The sequence below is a fragment of the Clupea harengus genome, chromosome 13 (genome assembly GCF_900700415.2).
Source record: "Clupea harengus chromosome 13, Ch_v2.0.2, whole genome shotgun sequence".
NCBI lineage: Eukaryota > Metazoa > Chordata > Actinopteri > Clupeiformes > Clupeidae > Clupea > Clupea harengus.
The window spans coordinates 17616168-17636167 of NC_045164.1; the positions used below are offsets into that span (position 1 = coordinate 17616168).

Sequence of the window (20000 nt, forward strand, 5' to 3'; positions counted from 1 at the left end):
GAGGCCTGCCTAGAGAATTAAGGGAAAACATTTCTGGTTTGTGGTTTTCCCAAGGCTCAATATTTGTCTCCTGCCAATATATGCAGAGTACGACCTGTGAACTAGTATTCTTAGATTCCTTCACATAAAAATCGCTTAAGAAATATGATGATTAAACTCAAAAGACTGAAAAAAAGTCTGAATTACTGGCATGTCTATCATTGCTAAAAAGGGCCATCTTATGCTGTGGTTCAACCACACATACCAACCATTAAAATAAGACTAAATTAAGATTAAATATTAACCGCAAAAATATTAATAATAATAATAATAATAATAATAATAATAAAACTTTATTTATATAGCACCTTTCATGCAAAAGAATGCAGCTCAAAGTGCTTTACAGCAAATACATAATATGCACAGAGAAATTACATGCACATAAAAATAGACATCAAAGAAACATAACTCAGATATAGTGCAAAAAAAAAAAAATATATATATATATATATATATATAATTATAGAGATATATTTAATCTAACCCCTTAATATCACCAGTAGAGATTTAAATGAAATTAAATTAAAAGTATTTATAAATATATATAGTGCGAAATGGTAGCTAGTTAAAGGCTAATGTGAAGAGGTACGTTTTTAGTTTTCTTTTAAAGATGTTAAGCGAGCTGGCTTCCCTGATGTCTATAGGCAGTATGTTCCATAGCACTGGGGCGTAATTGACAAATGCTGCGTCCCCGATTTTCTTATGGCTTTTGCTGGGAACCTCCAATAAACCAGCATTCGATGATCGCAGTGTTCTTGAGGGCAAGTATTTGACTAGGGAGTTTGCAATGTAACTTGGTCCTAGCCCATTAAGGGCTTTGTATATTAGGAGAAGGACCTTAAAGTCAATTCTAAAAGTTACTGGAAGCCAGTGCAGAGCAGCTAAAACTGGACTAATGTGCTCTCTCCTCTTGGTTCTGGTTAATAGCCGAGCTGCAGAGTTTTGAATGAGCTGAAGTCTCTCAGTTGTTTTTTTTGGGAGGCCAGTAAGGATTGCATTACAATAATCAAGACGGCTTGAAATAAAGGCATGAATCAGTTTTTCAGCATCTTTTTGATTTATAAATGGCAGGACTTTAGCTATGTTTTTAAGGTGGAAAAATTATGTTTTCGTCACCTTGTTAATGTGAGACTTGAAGCTTAAATCTGAATCTAAAATAACACCAAGACTTGTAACCTCCGTTTTAATCAAGGGAGTTAATTTCCCCAAATTATTAAACAGCATTTCTCTTTTTGTTTTAGGGCCGACTAGTAGGATCTCAGTTTTGTCCTCGTTTAACTTTAAGAAATTATTGCTCATCCACTTATTTATCGCCAAAAGACAGGTAGTAATGGAGTTTATTGCTGCAGCATCATTTGGCTCAGCAGAGATGTACAGTTGCGTGTCATCAGCATAACTATGGAAACATACATTGTGTTCTCTAATGATGTCCCCAAGTGGCAGCATGTACAGTGAGAATAATAATGGACCAAGGCAGCTCCCTTGTGCAACCCCAAAGCAGATGTCATGTTTCTTAGACACATGATCTCCAAGCCTGACATAAAACTTTCTCCCTTTGATGTATGTTCTGAACCAGATATACAGAGTCAGAAAGCCCAACTAACTTTTCAAGACGATGAATTAGGATGTCATGATCAATAGTATGAAATGCTGCACTTAGGTCTAAGAGGACCAGGATTGAGATTAACAATCACCACCTTTTCTAATCCCCATTACTCATGGTCTGTTCTCAATCATATACTGAGCAGACACAGGAACGCAAAAAAACACCGTAAAAGCCACAAAATAACTCGATCCAGATCAGTACCTTGTTGATCATCAATATGTGCTCAACCGCTCCAAACAACACCAATCAAACACCTAAGATGCCTTCAACTAATCCATACCCTCAGTTCCCCACCTTTTTGATCATAAATATCAATCAACCAAGGAAACAAGTACTCAGAAAACATCATCAACTCAAAATGGCCCCCAAAACAGTGGCTATGGTCCCTCAGAGCCTCACCTTGTCAATCATGCGCCTGGCCTCTTCCTCCTCCGGGTTGCGGTTCTCCAGCTCGATGGTGTAGGTGCCCTTGTCGCTCTGGTCGTCCCCGTCCTGTTTGTGGGTCTCCTCCGTGGGACTAGCGGACTTCCCCGTGCCCACGGAGCTCCGGGCCGCGCCGGGCTCCTCGGACCTCTGTTTCTGCAGGACCCGGGCCGAGGTCAGGGGCGACGGGCTCCCTTTCCCCGCTGCCTCCGTCGCCATGGTAGCAACCTTTGGGCGCGCTGGGGGTGGAGTGGGACAGAGGCCCTCCCCTGTGGACGCCCCGCCCCCCAACAGAGGTGCAGTCTGGGAGAAGGAGTAGGAGCGGCGCTTGCGTGGGTTGTCCTCGTCGTACAACTCGACCATGAAGGACGTGCGGCTCGTGGTGGAGGAGGCGGGGGATGGGCCCCGCCCACTCGCGGCTGCGACCGCCCTCAGACGTTCCTCGAGGGCCTGCCTCCGGCTGCCAAAGCGAAGGCCCGGACCGTTCTCCGAGTCACTCTGCGTTCCGTCCTCATGTTTACTGCCTGTGAAAGAAACGTACCAATGAGAACAGTCCCGCAACTCAAGAACCCAAAATATGCATTGCTATGGCATATTACATAGTTATTGCATATGGGAAAATCAAAAAAAATAAATCTAAAATGTGAAAGAATAACAGTAGAGTGCAAAAAAAACAACCTTCTCACAAACATGGATTCATGTTTGAGAGTTTCCCAGCAACCCCTTACATGCAGTATCCACAGCTTATGCACTTCATTCTATTTCTCTTGTTCACACTCCCTATGTCAGCGAGAACAGCAAACACTAGTATGTAGAGCAAATGCATATTGCTCTCCCTCTCTCTCTGTAACAGAGTCAGATATGCAGTCACACACACACACACACACACACACACACACACACACACACACACACACACACACACACACACACACACACACACACACACACCGTCCCCCGACCTGCGAGCTGCAAGGCATCCCCCCACACCGCGTTGCCCTGGGTGAGCCCACTGTGTCGGAGGAGCCAGTGGGGCGCGGCAGGCGGCGTGCTACAGGAGGCCCCCAGAGTGATGGCACAGCAGAGGCAGAGGCAGATAGGGAGAGAGGAAAGCAAAGCAACGCAACGCAACGCAACGCAACGCAAGCAACGCAACGCAAGCAACGCAACGCAATGCAACGCAAGAGCCAGTGGCTCAGCACAAGGCAGGACTGACCCAGCTCTCAGCACAGCTCCGGGAAGTAAGAGTGTGGAGGAGGAGAGAAGGATGGAGAAACAGGGAGGAGGAGGAGGAGAGAGGGGTGGAGAAACAGGGAGGAGGAGGAGGAGAGAAGGATGGAGAAACAGAGAGGAGGAGGAGAGAGGGGTGGGCGGACTGATGACAGAGGACGGGGGGCGGGGGGATTGTAGATGTGGGCCTTAGGGGGTGGGGGGTGGCTGAGACTCAGCTCAGGAAAACTCTCACAGTCCAAGCTGACAGCGCTCGAGTGCAAACACACACACACACACACACACACACACACACTATATGTCTCTACAGACACTAAGCTTTCATGCCACCATCACATACAAAGGAGCCCTTCAGCAACAGCACAGCGCAAGCTTTCAATGGCTAGCACCAACCTCACAAACATACACGCACACACACACACACACACAACACACATCACCAGTCACAAACAAGTACACAAATGAACACACACACACGCATCAGGCCAATGAGTCAGACTGTCTCTGTGTAGTTAGCCAGATCATCAGAGCAGTGCGTTACAGCACAGTTACAACCCCATATGTCTGGCAAACACTCTCCCACACACACAAACACACACACACACACACACACTCTCACTCGTGGCCACAGATAAACACACAGTTCTTCTCTCTGTCCCACTGTTTGATCTCTTACTCATCATCAGTGAGCCCTTGAAGATGACTTATCATGCATAAACATACAATTGTAAACAATTACAAATCCCCCCTCTCTCTCTTTCTTTCTTTCTTTCTTTCTTTCTTTCTCTCTCTTTCTTTCTTTCTTCCTCTCCTTCTAGCAGTCTGTTCATGTATGCATAATAAACACACAAACAAAAACCACCATCTTTTCTTGCCCAGAATGACAAACACACATAAATATGAGCTGAGGGGGTCGCACTGCTGCCCTCACACACACCTGGTCTACGACTCTCACACACATTATTTGTCTGAACTGACTTGTAAAATAATGGGAGCCCAAAACAAGCCCCATCCCCTCCCTCCTTCTCACTCTTTTCTTTTCCCTCTCTCTCTCTTTCTCTCTCTTCCAAACAGCACTCTTGACATGAATATCTGTGTAAGAGCTAATAAAAACAAAGCTTACCCCCAAACACGCAAGCAGACACTCACACACACACACACACACACACACACACACACAGTCACAACTCCTCATCTCTCTACTAACGACCCAGGACTCACCAGGAGCGTCTTGCATGCCGAACGGCAACCACCGAAACCCTAAAAGAAAGAGCGTCTTCCTGCCACGCCTAGGACTGGAAAGACTGCAAAGACCAGAAAGTCCTTGAGTGTGTGGCGCCCGTCAGGCTCCTGTGTGCTAAACCTGCAGCTCGTACATCACAGCCCACACTGGCCCTGTCAGCACCCTGCTCTCTCTGGGCCCCTTCAATCCATCAGACATCATAATTTAGCACCCATTCAATTAGCAAGCTGCTTGTGGCAGACACACACACACACACACACACGCCATATGCGTGCATTTACTGAACAGGATGAGAGCAAGTGTGAGGGAAAGATAGAGGCAGAGAGAGAGAGATAGATGGAAAGAGAGAGAGAGAGAAAGAGAGAGAGGGAGAGTGGCAGGAGGAAACAAAAGGGAAAGTGAGAGAGGGAAAGCGATAAATAGAGAAACTGAGTGTGTGTGTGTGTGTGTGTGTGAGAGAGAGAGAGACAGAGAGTGAGAGAGGTAAAGAGAGAGACTGTTTCTATGTGTGTGTTTGTGTGTGTGTGTGTGTGTGTGTGTGTCTGACAGAGCGTGAGAGAGAGATAAAGAGAGAGACTGAGTGCGTGTCTGTGTATATAAATGTGTGTGTGTGTGTGTGTGTGAGACAGAGAGTGAGAGACATAAAGAGTGAGACTGAGTGTGTGTGTGTGTGTGTGTGTAGACAGAGAGAGAGAGAGAGAGAGAGAGAGAGAGAGAGAAAGATAAAGAGAGCACACACACACATCATCTAGACCCAGACCTCATCAACTCTGCTTGCCATCATAGCCCTCATGTCTGTATCCACCCCTAACCACCCCACTGTATATGGCACTGTGTGTGTGTGTGTATGTGTGTGTGTGTGTGTGTGTGTGTGTGTGTGTGTGTGTGTGTGTGTGTGTGTGTGTGTGTGTGTGTGTGTGTGTCTCTAGTCTCCTCTGGATGGGAGACGCTTTTTAAAAGACGAAGCGGCGCGGTTAAGGACACGGCTTCCTGGGGGACAGACAGAGTGAGAGGGAGGAAACGGGGGGAGTCTTCGCCACAAGCAGCGCTAAACTAAGCCGTGATTGGCTGTCAGCGTCACGTCTGAACGAGATGAAGCCTTCAGCATCAGATGCTAATCCTCCACCCTCACCCCGAGAAGAGGGGAGGAGAGCCGGGGGAGTGTCAGTGTCTCTTTGGGCTTCCACACGCCGACCGCTTCTGACGAGGATGGCTGGGATTAGCCAGGAGTGATGGCCAATTTGAGTGTCCCCGAGGCCATGAATTTTGTGTGTCATTTTTCAGAATGACGTACGGATTCATTTCAGGCAGCACAGCCAGAGCAGTCAGTGGAATTGTTCAGAGGTCACACACTTGCCGACGCATAAGTAAACACACACACACACACACACACACACACACAAACAAACAAACATGTAAGACAAAGAACCTTGCTGTCACATGCCTGAGCTACACTTTCACACATACACCTTTCTCACACACATACATACACCCACATACACACACACACACATTGCAACACTTCCTGTATCCAAACACCCTCTCACCGGGACACCTCAGCTGGAACTGCTGAGTCTTCTGCTGAGGTGTAGTTAAATCAGCAAGGGCTTCACCCAAACTATTCAGCTCTTTCACACACACACAAACACACCTTTCTCAGACACACACACACACCTTTGTCACACACATATACACACACACGCACTGCTGAGTCTTCTGCTGAGGTAAGCTAAATCTGCAAGGGCTTCACCTAAACTATTCAGCTCTTTCAATCCCCACGTGGCTCAGGAAATGACTTTGTTATCAAGAGACAGCGAAACTGAGCAAATATCTTAAGCACAGCGATAGGAAGCAGGGAGCAGAGCGAGCTTTTCAAACAAAAGGCTTTTACTTTGGCAGACATTAGCACACGAGTGCAAATACAACCAGAGGGAAGTGAGAGACAGAGTGAGATGATCTCTGAGGTGGTCTCTCTCCTAACTCTCTCAGATATCTCCTATATATAACGTGTGAGCCTACGCTGACCCAGCTAAGACAACCATCTCAACAAAGATTCTGAGTGTTTCCCTAATCTGGACATGGTAAGGGCTATTTCAAGATCAGGAGTCTCCAAATCACTTTCACTCCAGGCAGATCACCTGATTCTTTAGAGTGGCTGGAATGTGTATTAGCCTATCAAAGAGGTGTCAACAGACATTCTATCAGGTGACACTCCCTTAAGGGGTGCAGACAGACAGTGTCCTTGAGGACTGTCTTTATCACTATCCTTGAGGACTGTCGTTATCACTGTCCTTGAGGACTGTCCTTATCACTATCCTTGAGGACTGTCGTTATCACTGTCCTTGAGGACTGTCGTTATCACTGTCCTTGAGGACTGTCCTTATCACTATCCTTGAGGACTGTCGTTATCACTGTCCTTGAGGACTGTCCTTGACGCTGTCCTTGAGGACTGTCCTTGACACTGTCCTTGACACTGTCCTTGACGCTGTCCTTGAGGACTGTCCATCAAGGTTACCAGGCACATGCAAGGACCCCACACACTACAGAGGCTTTTCCCAGCATTCCATCCATATATAGTATATATATATTTATATATTTTTAAATACGACAAACCCACGGCAAAGGGTCTGTGCACAGGTCTTAAAGCCACTGACTATGCCCCCTGAATGGGTGATTTGAGCCTGTCATTATTTTAGACAGATAGAATCAGACAGCAGGCACTCACATTGTGTACAAGTGCAACAGAAGATAATGATGGTAGGTTTCAAGGGCACCTTGCTGTCTGTCACATAGTTCTACCCCGGAAGCTGCAAACAGTTGTAATTTAAGTTGGGAGATACAATTGAACCAGAGCCTCCGCAAAAGCCAATAGATGTAAGGGGCATTAAACACTGGCCTTAACCGACCCGGTCCTGGACTGACACACAACTATCAGTGAGAGAACTGTGGAGAAGATGCTACGTCTTGATTATGTCACAGCTCTAGACGTTAGCCAGTGAGAAAAACTACAAGGTCTATGAGGAAGGAAGAGGAAGGAGTGGGGGGAAGAAGAGGTGGAGGTGGAGGAAGAAGAGGCGGAAGAAGAGGAAGAGGAAACCAAGGGACAGGACTAGGCAGGGTTTTTCCTGCATTCAAAAGGCTGCCACCATTTTAGAGAGTCACATGCCATCCTTTGTATTCCTGCCACTTCTGCCTGAAAGGTCCATTTTTTTGCTTGGAGTTCATGCATGTAAAAGTTGATCTGCTGCTACAGTCATGCCCAAACTCCTAACCTCTGCAAGTTCACATGCACAAACTCTCTGTTTCTAAAAGAGCCAGGAAAAACCCAAGGGAGGAAGAGGAAGAGGAAGAAGAGGAAGAGTGACGAAAGCAGGGGAAGCCAGTGGGCCGCCCTCACCTTTCAGCCTCCTGAAGTGGACCGGAACATCGCTCTTGATGGTCTTGCTGTCCTCTTCGGTCGACTCCCGCCGCACCAGCGGTGGGTCGTTCTGGGCCAGCCAATCAGCCACCTTGGTTTCGGACGCCATCATGGCCACCTGAAGTGTGCTCAGCTCCTTCCCGTCCGCCGTCTGCCCCGACTTCTTCGTGCCGCGGCTGCGGGTCTCCGGGTTGAGCTTGGCTGCCACGTGGTCTTTGATGGTGACCTTCCCCGGTGAGGTGCTGTCGAACTCTATCGTGAAGGACGCGTGGCCTTGAGAGGAGACGTTGGCGGCGGAGGCGGCGGCGGAGGCGGAGCCCTCTGTGTCTTTGGTGGGGATCTCATGGATGCTGCTGTCGGCCATGACACCACCCTCCTTGCTGGGGATCTCAAAGTAGCTGGGGTCGGCCCCTACAGGAGCCAGGCCATTCTCCTTGGCCCTCTCCTTCTCGCCCTTCTTGCCTTCCCTGCTCTCTGTGGACACACAGGAGAACACTGGAGAGGTTAGCCTCAGGGGTCAAGAGGTCAAGGGTCAAAGGCTATGGCTGCCCATATCAGTTCACTCCCCCTTTTTGATTTGGGCTGTTTTGTTTGAAACAGTATCAGCAGAGATCGCACACACACAGACACAAACTGACCTTCTGAAATGGCTTCAAAGGAAAGGCTGGACACAAAGCCAACTCTTTCTGTTGACATGAATTAATGAGCTGGCCAGTCAAATCCCTGTTGAGGCCTGAGCGATACTAATAACATAATTTAATTAGCCCATAATAGCCTGACCAGGGGGAGAGCTGGGAGTCTTAAAGAACTAATGGTAGGATAGACTGATAAAGACAATAAATTGACCATCTGTTTCGCTCTGTTGCACTCGTTTTTGTTTTGGGTTTTTTTGGGGGGGGGATCTCCAGACAACCAACCCAAACGCTGCATCAACATGAAAAAAACATTTGACCTTCGACAGCAAGAGTATAAGAGCATAGGACTCAGACGTTCTTCTATGAAACAGGTGGTGGTGAGGAAGTTAGCTTCAGATAATGATTAATGAGACTTCGCTTAGACACATAATGAAGGCGATAGCACTGCTTTTGAACCTCCGGGAACCCCAGATAAGCCATGATGGTTTCAGGATCACTAGACATTTTACTTCATAGATCAAATTTAACTTCAAAGCCCAAAGGAAAGGAAATAACATTATCTGGATAAATAGTGCTTAGTAAAAGAAAAAAAGATTCATCTGACTCACTGACCCGACTGGCTAAAGTTATGCGGATCCCTATGCGTATCCTTTTCATGTGCAAACCAGCTAAAGAGAAGTGAGACACTGACACAGATTCCTCATTTTAACCAGATTTTACTTCAGATTTTACTCAAATTTCTCTCTTCTGTGGAAACAGTGACGAATCACATATCAAAGACCAGCTGGGCTTCCTGTTTTTCTGTCAATACTGTGTCACTTCCCTTTCAGAAACATCATGTGATATCTGCCCAGCATGAAGTGAAGGTAATTCAACTGCCCCCTAAGGGACTTCACCATCACAATAAGAATAAAAACACCCACCAGCACACTGCAGGAAGCTGAAGCTTTATAAAACATAGCAACATTTTTCTCTCCTTCAAGACGTCCTCTATCATGAACCTCTCTCTCACTCTCTCTCTCTCTCACACACACACACACAACAAACCCACAGAGGATCATAGGTTTCATAAAAAAAAAAAAAAACTCCCTGACCAAGTAACACACAAACACGTGGCGCTAATCAATAGCAATCTCTGAACATCAACTACCACCCCGAACTGAACATTTCAAACTGACCTCAGCGTGCATCCAGACAGTGGATCCATAGAAGCATACTCACATTCACTGAGCTAGTAGCTAGAAGAGCCTAAGTAACAGATCCCTCCACATCCAGTCAGAGGCCGTCTGCTGAAGTGAAACCCTATAGCCCTGCGTTGACAATGCACCGGGGAGGCTCTGGGGGTGGCTGAGGGGCGACTGCTGAGCCTATTCAAACCACGTCAGTGGACATGGTGCCTTTACATTCGCCTCTGATCATGTGAATGGCTACTTAGCATAGCCCAGGGGGATTGACGCCGCTGGGCTCAAAACAACAACAACAAAACAAAAAAAATCCCACAACAGTAGCAGGGTGGAGACTGAGAGTGTGTGTGCATAGTGCTTGAATGTGTGGAGAGAGATAGAGAGAGAGAGAGAGAGAGAGAGAGAGTTGTGGTATGTTGGATGTTTGTAGAGTTTTGGCCACTACATGATCAAAGGTGTTGGAGAAAATATGGTAATGTGGGATACATTTAGAATTGTTCTCTCTCCCTCTCTCTCATTCACTCACTCTCACTCTCTCTCTTTCTCTCTTCCGTTCTTTCTGTCAGTTTCTCTCTCTCTCTTTTCTTCTCTTTCTGTCAGTTTTCTCTCTCTCTCTTTTTCTCTTTCTGTCAGTTTCTCTCTCTCTCTCTCTCTCTCTCTCTCTCTCTCTCTCTCTCTCTCTCCTTTAGTCTGTGTCCTCTTTGTCAGAGCAGGAATGCTAGGCTTTGTCAGACAATGCCATTCAGTGTCCTGAGGTTTACCCCCCCTGAAAGATAAATTCGCCCCGGGTGTGTGTGTGTGTGTGTGTCCCGGGGGAGATCTGGTGGACGTGGCGTGTTACTTTAAAACAGAGAGCGAGCTGTTTTCACCAAATTGAATTAAGAGGCACTCCAGGGTAGGGATGCTTTCAGGTTCCATTTTTTCCCCCCCTTAAAAAAAACGGGTGACTGTTTTTTTTAACTTCTTCTTCCTCATCCTGCCTCTGGTGACAAACTGGATGCATGTCAAAGGAAGGAAACAGCGCCTAATGTTGCTGGAATCCATTTTTGGGAGGGAGAGATGTGCTGTGTATCTAGGGCTGTGTTGAAGGGAGAGATGTGCCGTGTATCTAGGGCTGTGTTGAAGGTAGAGATGTGCTGTGTATCTAGGGCTGTGGAAGGGAGAGATGTGCTGTGTATCTAGGGCTGTGTTGAAGGGAGAGATGTGCTGTGTATCTAGGGCTGTGGAAGGGAGAGATGTGCTGTGTATCTAGGGCTGTGGAAGGTAGAGATGTGATGTGAGAACCCTCCCCCATCCCCCCTTCCTATCTCCACCCGGCCGACCTCAAGCAGATGGGTCCCCCCTTATGTGCCGTGGTTCTGCTTAAGGTTCCTTCCTGACTATCGGGGAGGTTTTTCTTGCCCGTGTTGCCAATGTGCTTGCACTAAGGGGGTTCAGGCTCTGGGCTCTGTAAAGCGCCTAGAGACAATTGTATTGTTATGGCGCTATATAAATAAAATTGAATTGAATTGAATTGAACTGTGTATCTAGGGCTGTGGAAGGAAAACTCAGGATTTCAGCTTTGTCTGAGCAGAGGTTATGTCCTTAGACAAGAGGATTTGTAGACATGGGGCTGTGTCTGTGTTTTTGTGTGAGTGTGTGTGTGTGTGTGTGTGTGTGTTATGTAACCCTGTTCGTTTTCTTTGAGGGGACGGACTGCCTGTCACGACAGATGACATCCACCCTGCCACTACCAGCCCTCACTTCACACTCTCTGTCACGCGCAGCACTCACAAATACTCACTCACACTCTCTCTCTCTCTCTCTCTCTCTCTCTCTCTCTCTCTCTCTCTCTCACACACACACACACACACACACACACACACACACGGAATATACAGTATCACTGCCCTCTGCTGTAAGAATCACAGTAGCATCAACAACAGTGAAGAGAGACTGAATGTTGCACCAGACATCAAAGGAAAGGAAACTAGTAATGTGCCCTTGAAAAGCTTTAATAGAATAGGCATCAAGGTCTGCTACTCTATAGGCTGAAGAGGACATTTTGGACCCTGCCTGTAAGCAAGACTGAGCTAATAGAGTGAATAGCAACAACGCTCAACAGACTGGATGTGTGTGTTTAAAAAAAAAAAAAAAAAAACATACACAAAACTAAATCAATCTCAAAAATATGTGGCAGGGCTTTGATAAAGTATTTGTGATGTCTTTCTACTTCCTCAGTCATCTTGGCGACAGCATTGTAAAATGTCTTGTTTTTTTTGTTTGTAATCCTAACAAAACCACCCACTGATACGTCTTCATATCTAATCGGCTTAAAATCAAATTGTCACTGCAAAATGCAAAATGTGTCTAAGCTATATCTGAAAGTTTCACTTAAAACCCATTCCGTAATCTTTTGCCCTTAGTTTTAAAACAGCCCCGGCTCAGTGGGGCTCAGTTTTACTTCCCGAGGTTAAAGGTCAGCCTCTGTGCTGTGGTCTGATGTGTGGATCCCGCAGCTCCGCGGGCTTTCCTGCTGCTCTAGACCCTGTGCTAATCTGTAATCCCATTACTTCAGCACCACACAAATTAATGGGATCCTGAGTCCTGCTGCTGCTGCTGCTGCTGCTGCTGCTGTTGCGGCCAAACAACAATCAAACAGGACTTTCGTTTCAGTCCGCTCAGACAGGATAAGCCTGGGAATGGACACTAGAGCCACGGTTTGTGCTGTGCTTGACACATATGCAGAGAAAAGAGAGAGGGGTCAGCTCCTCTGGGATTAGACTTGAGCACAGAGAGCGAGCATACTATTTTACATACATACTATGACTACTATAGTTTATATACTACTATTCACTGTACACCCGTACTATACTACACACCTATGTATGTATGTTGCTTGCAACAGAAACATATTCCTAGGGTATGTCTGATCCTGATATCTGAATGCTGGTAGTGGGGTGAGCCTGACCTGGAATGATGCTGTTGAGATTACTTTTTGGTTACCTGACTCAAATGAGAAAACGAAAAGAAAATCCCCAAATAAGCATAATATACCGATCTACACAGGCTTACAGCTGTTAGCTTCTCCTCCTCCTTGCCCTCCCTTCCGCCATTTTTTATTTGCCCTGACAATGATTTCGTCTCACTTGTTTTGACATGTTTTGGTTATGAGTGACAGTGAGATTACTGAAAGTATGATACACATCACAGAAAAGAAAGTCCCCTGCTGTGTTATGGCATTGGGGCTATTTTACACCACCAGGATTCCAACCAGATTTTTGTACCAAATCTGAATCTGTTCTTATGGCCAACCATTATGTGAATGAAATGCATCATTAATTGTATCTGAGACACACTGATGTATGACTGTTAGTCTGCACATTTGACACAGGTAATCCTACGCATGGCAGAGCTTCAGAGACACTTCTGATTTAGAGAAATAGAGAAGTGGACTCCTACCTATCCCACAATTCTCTTGTTTCTTCCCAGACGTCTTGGTCTCCTGCTTGAAGGAGTTCTCATCGTCGGCATCACCGTCGCCCCACCAAGATGGCTGCCCGTACAGCGGAGTTCCTCTGTGAAGCGCGGAAATGTCCCCTACTACAACAGAAAACAAGATTAAGCATACAATCCCAGCCAGAGCTGTGTGCTCCCTCTCACCGGAGAGAGAGGAAAAAAACAAACAAATAAAAAAATTCTAACACCCAAAACAAAGACTAGTTTTAACTTGTGACCTGTTGGGTGTTAGCCCACTTCTCACCCTCTCCCCTGCTCCCAACGTAAAGAGTAACCCTTCTCTCCTAACTGATAGCGCTGCTTTGGCTCTTACACAGCAGTCACCACGCCGCCTGACCTACATAACTGAAGTCTCCGAGAGGGACAGCCGGCCAAATATCAAAGCCAGCGCATTAATTGCAAAAAGAGGATCTGGCGAGCTTAACTGCCCTCATAATGCAGCAACGACGGGATTTGTTTTCCCTCTTTATCCCCCGACAACACACATTGCTGTGGTGTGAGGCGGCTGGCTGTGATTGGCTCTTCCTGTTGTCCACTTGAGCGTGCCCTAAAGGGATGATCTTTCTCTGGCCTTTCAAGGGCCGTGTCCCGGCTCGCACACTTGCAGCCTTGCGCCCTTAAAGTGCACCTTGAGGTGCCAAGGACCCAACAGCATCTCCAATTCTGCACCCGTTCTTTCACCACTTACAGTATACCCGTGTTCTGCATCCTTTACTAAGCCACGTCGGACAAACCCCTTAGAAGGGCAGGGCATACAGGCGTCTCCCTGGTGGAGGAGAAAGAGAAGCGCCTGTCGGTAGACAATGGGTGATAAGCGGACAATCGGTGGTAACAGGAAGTAATTCTGGTCTCTGATTGGTTTACCTCACCTCACCTGAACGGAACGGAAAAAACTATACGTATGATTGGCTAATACCAGGCTAATACCAGGACCTTTATTTTGTCCTTGAGTAACAATGTCGATTGCCTGACTTTTAATGTTGTGTCACGTTTAACGTAGTGGAGGAGAGAGGGAAGCGCCATGCTGTCTAAATCCTGCACACGTGACGGAGCGCCTCACAGCTGTGTGTGTGTGGCAGGAAACCACAGCCTCAAACCCTCATAAAGCAGAGGGCTAGATTATTCACTTCCCTCATCTGACTCTTTCCCCCGTGGTTACCATGTGGCCTTCTAGACCAGGTTATGGTTCAGATATGAAAAGCACAGTGTCATTTCAAACCAGTTTCGTTGCTTGGTAAAGCTTTATTCAAGGGCAAATAAAAGTTCTGTTGTGTTTTTGTCTATTCTTCTTTGTTTTAAGGTGTTGCAGTAAATCTCCAGCTAAATGCAAGGGCACGTACGACCACCTACACAGTAACACCCACACAATTAGATGATATAATGATCATGATTATGGTTAACGATCACATTCTTTAAGTGCTCCAGAGAGAGGCTCCGTACATATTTACTGCCCTCTCTGTTTACGTCCTTTTAACTGAGCACATTTACTGCCTTTTCACCGACTAAGCAGCTACACTACTCATAAACTGATGGGAGTTCAGCATCACAGCATTAAATTACAACTTCAGCTTTTCAAAGACAGGGGGTGTGGGGAGGATGCATCCCAGTCTCTCGGCAGTGGGTGAGGAACATGGACATTCTAGCACTAAAGCTAACAATTAGCGACGTAAAAAAAAAGCTAATGAGGCAGTAGCAAGATAAACACAGACTAGCAGCCTAGCGGCACGGCTAGCTGAGCGCTCTCTTTCTCCTTTTAACAGGTGGGTAACTCTGGCAACCCTGCAAAGCCACCATTAGCACAGGCAATAATTGCCCTTAACACTGCAGCTGTCAGAACCTTAACTCACCAGAAGCACATGCCTATTTACGCCATTTTTAGGTTTTTACAGGGGGGGGGGGGATGCAGTGGAATTATAGGGGGGGATTAAAACATAGGTTGTTAGGATTCTCAAACCTGCTGAATTACAGCTGGAAAAACAGTAAAATGTCCAGCAGCCCCATGATGGTAATTACTGCACACAGTGTCATTTTGGGATTAAAACTCAGTTAACAGGAGGCCCACCTGCCATGTAACCCTTGGCTTAAAAAAGACACTCAACTCTACTCTCAACTCTAAATGAGATGTCTGCTTTAGGGATTTGATCTGTGTGAGAGCCTGTTAGTGTGTGTAGCTCCAGTTATTAACTCACCCATTACACCCTCTCTGATCCACACACACACACACACACACACACACACACACACACACACACACACACACACACACACACACACACACACACACACACACACACACAGAGAGAGACACACACAATCAACACAAACAAATCTATGCCGACTAACAGACTGAACTGCTTAATGTGTCCATCTGCAAAAGAGCATGCTTGGGGGTATAACATTTATCAATGGCCCTCATACACTTACGGCTAATATTCATCTGATATAAATACCCTGGACATTTATGAACAAAGGTCAGATGTACATATAAATCCCTCTTGGAGCCTACTGTTTGCATCTAACAGGGCAAAGTACCATCCACCTCCATTAAACCAGTGACACACACACACACACACACACACACACACACACACACATATTCATTCTCAGGCTTTAATTAATGCCACAGACCCTTCTGCATCTCACACAGATAATACAGCAGACAGAGAGGCCATGCATCACTAAGCCAAGGAGATCTCCATGGAAATAAATACCTGGGAGACTGTTGCCATTGGATCAGACTGCCACACGACTAAATGTTCTTTAGTCAAATAAAATCATTGGGAATATTATTTTAATAAAGGAGCATCACATAGCTGATGCCTAAAAACCTACAAATGAAGTCCAAGTGTAACCTAATGAAGGAGTTAAACTTTTTTGTTGCTTTTAAAGTTTTACAATCATTCACACATCTACCAAATAAACTGTGCATTGTTCTCAAACATTCCAGGCATATTAACCATCCTTCCTTGGCTTTTCACCAGGTTGTTATTAAATACACATTTTGGGTTTTGTTTCTTATATATTAAATAGTAGTATTCAGTGAATAATTTAATCTCTCTCTGCTTGACAAGTGACTTTGATTTACCCCCATCAAGGCACATACCTATGCTGTGACTTTTCAGTCACATCAGTCCTTCATCATTACTGTCACAATATAAAAAGGGATATCACGTCGCTACTCTTAATCAGCCAGACAGCCTTGGGGGCCAAGGATCCCTATGTGATGCCAAGAGATGCCTTACTCTCCCTCCCTCCCTCCCTCTCTCCCTCCTTTGCCCTCCCTCGCTCACCTGCCGTCTTCTCCTCCCCCTTCTGCGGTTCTGCAGGTTTGGCGGTGGGCTCCATGATGGGCTCTGCCGCCTTTCTCTCCGGGGTCTTAGTGCTCGCTGGTTTGGGTGTCTTGGGGGCCTTGGGAGGTTCTACCACGGGAGGCTTCTTACCCAGCTGGAGCTGACTGGTGAACTTCTCATGCTGGAGGACAACAAGACAGGGGAGGGGAGCACACGAGTCATTGGACTGACTGAGATAACATGTTTCATTTCAGAGTGGGGATGTATATATGTATATATGTATGTATGTATGTATATATGTATATATGTATATATGTATGTATGTATGTATGTATGTATGTATGTATATATGTATATATGTATGTATGTATGTATGTATGTATGTATGTATGTATGTATGTATGTATGTATACCTGTATGTATATGTATTGTATATACCTGTTTGTACTTGTATATACGTCTGTACATATATATGTATGTATGTATGTACGTTTTGCTGTATGTCTGTCTGTCTGTCTGTCTGTCTGTCTGTCTGTCTGTCTGTCTGTCTGTCTGTCTGTCTGTCTGTCTGTCTGTCTGTATGTATGACTTAATAGATAATAATATCTACAATATAATACTATCTTGTTATTTCACAGAATTTTTTATTCCGCTACGCAGTGTAGTCATCAGTTAGTCATGTTCCACTCTACTTTGGCTGACTCATGGGCTTAGCTCATGTACTGTGAGTCCTTCTCCGCGCTTTCATAAAACTAAGCAAAAAATTCAAATATCGATTTAAAAAAAGTAGTGTGGGAAGGGGGGGGTAAACATATTAGGGTAGAAATTTTACCCTACTCAGCGTATGCTAATCAGAGCTCAGAGCTGTCTGTGCAGGAGGGCACCGGGGTAAGTGATGGACCCAGTAGACTCATTAAAACTGAGCCTTCAAGACACAGATGAGAGGTGATAAATTACCCATGTAACGTTACCATTCCTGGCTCTGTAAGTGGCAGTGTGTGTGTGTGTGTGTGTGTGTGTGTGTACATGTGGACTTGTTTTGTCTCACCTTAAGAGCCTCCTCTGGCACGTGCAGTTCCCCTCGTTCCACAGTAAACAGGTTGGTATGTGACACAGGTTAAAGAAACGAACACATCCGAACACACTAAACACGCCACACCCTTCACACAGGCCTCTTTCAGTCTATGAAGCCAGGATGTAAGCATACAGACAGTTTGTGATATATAACATAATATATAATAATATGTAACATAATTATATACTGTGAAAACATGTATCCATTCACTCCATCTAAGCAGTACAGTACAGTAGCACTCTTTGAAAGGATGTTGGTGAAAGTCACAGTTTTTTAGCATGAATGTGCAGTACAGTGAAAGGATATCATATCCAAACCTCAACTTGTCATCGATCTTCAGAGTAATATAAGTCTGCTCCTGGATCCGCACATCATTCACAAACGTCTACAGAGGGTGAAAATAAACAGCAGAAGTCAGATTTCTACTTTTTAGAATAGACAATAAATTGTGAAAAAGGGTTACTATACAAATTATGATACGTTTACTTTTCATTGAGTATTTTTCACAATTTTCATTCTTATTTGACAACTTTCGAGAGGAAAGTCAGCAGTAGAAAAAGATGAACTCGAGGAAAAGAAAGAGAAAGCACTTGACTGTGTGAGTCTAGACACATTCATTGGACACAATGTTTGAAATGTACAATTAAAGGCGACAAAGTCCCACACACTGTCATTCAGCTTGCAGGTTGAAGATGGAAACGTTGTCTCATCTAACTGTAATTAAACTCAAAGCTGTGTGTGTGTGTGTGTGTGTGTGTGTGTGTGTGTGTGTGTGTGTGTGTGTGACTTTGTCACATCTTGAGGAGCTTAGCTAGCAGTTCATGTTGTGCACTGCACAGGAGGAGACGCTTGCTTAAATCTGTCTGGATGAGTCTTGTCTTCTTAAGCAAACTGTGTGTAACTGTGTGTGTGTGTGTGTGTGTGTGTGTGTGTGTGTGTGTGTGTGTGTGTGTGCGTGTGTGTATGTGTGTGTGATTAGTCTTCTTTAGGCAGCCCTCCCAGGAGCACTTTAACTTTAATCCACTGGACCGACGTCAATCCCAACGTTTAACCTTTGTCTCAAATTCAGAAGTGATTAATCCTTTCGTTTGAAGCATAATCATCAAATCTCTCGCTAATGCTAACAACTGTTTTGGCAGTGAGAAGTACGTTTTTTTCCCTTGAGTTCTTAAAAAGTAAACAAATATATAAATAAACAAAAACACATTATTAAAATACTCTTTGCAAATCCATGACACACCTACTCAGATAAACATATTGAGGCAGAGAAATCTGTCTCACGAGATGGTCTGGAGATGAGCATCTAAACCACTTCTCTCACGTTCTTGAGACACATCTAGTATAAGTCATCTAGGTCAAGCAATCGTTCTCACTGAGAACTTGGCCAGAGGTGTGCATCTAAACCACTTCTCACTAATCCATGAAAGGCTCTACATACTTAAGCAGAAAAAAATCGTTCTCCGTCGGCTAAACCCTGGAGATGTGAGAGCCGCGCTTCTTCTGGAGTCCCAGGTGAAGTTGGCACTAACTGGGATGGGCAGAGAGCTGCCAATGGCGGGGCACCGTTGGGCATCCTCAGCTCTGGTTTCCCCTGCAGGAATGAGTCAGTAACATCCTAGCCTCTGCAGAGAGCCGTGTTGTCAGAGCCAGTGGGTTTCTATCCAGACTGAGCTGGGAGCACTGTGATCTGAGATAATGCTGCTGTATTTAAAGCCCAGCTTTTCAGGCCAGTTCGTTTTTTCATCACAATTACATACCCTGCCAAGCGTACACGCTCCCACAGCGCTACATGTAACCAGCCACCCACCCACTAGCACACACAGACATGCACCTCCCTCCCACACACACACACACACACACACACACAGTCACAGACACACACAAACACACACACACACAGTCGCAGACACACACAAACACACACACACACACACACACACACACACACAAACACACACACACACACACATAGTCTCAGACACACACAAACACACAGACACACAGACACACACGGACATCTCAATATTGCAGGGTATGGGTAAGGATCTGTAAGCTATTCTGTTGACAGTGAAACTTTTGACATCATGGAATATTCTGGAGTCTTCTGGCACAAGTTCATGTGAGAGAGTTTATCTGTGCTATTTAGATTCTGCAGAATTACACAGGAGGGGATGAGTGCTAGAAGTGGTGGTTTGGATTTAATGTGTAACAATTTGCGTGTTTATGGTCTGACTATGTCCACTGGGAGGCTTCATACGGCATATACATAATATATTAGCCTAGAAAAAGCAGTTAAGTGAAATACAATACTGCTTTCACAAAGTGAGTGTGTTTGAATGTGTTTATGGGTGTATTTAAG

General features: G+C 45.4%; 1 protein-coding gene across 8 annotated transcripts in view; it reads right to left on the bottom strand.

Moving 5' to 3' along the window:
• The window catches only part of cep170aa (centrosomal protein 170Aa), a 61535-nt gene that overhangs the window by 21154 nt on the left and 20381 nt on the right, over positions 1 to 20000 (bottom strand). For 7 of the 8 annotated variants that reach the window (XM_031579102.1, XM_031579101.1, XM_031579100.1 and 4 more), the window contains exons 4-9: positions 17948 to 18026; positions 17615 to 17673; positions 16567 to 16747; positions 13220 to 13360; positions 7939 to 8433; positions 2045 to 2592 (exon numbers count right to left, since the gene is read on the bottom strand). In XM_031579102.1, coding sequence (XP_031434962.1) covers positions 2045 to 2592; positions 7939 to 8433; positions 13220 to 13360; positions 16567 to 16747; positions 17615 to 17673; positions 17948 to 18026 — 1503 coding nt within the window. The remainder of the gene's footprint in view (positions 1 to 2044; positions 2593 to 7938; positions 8434 to 13219; positions 13361 to 16566; positions 16748 to 17614; positions 17674 to 17947; positions 18027 to 20000) is intronic. The other variant, XM_012841422.2, reaches the window with a different exon arrangement.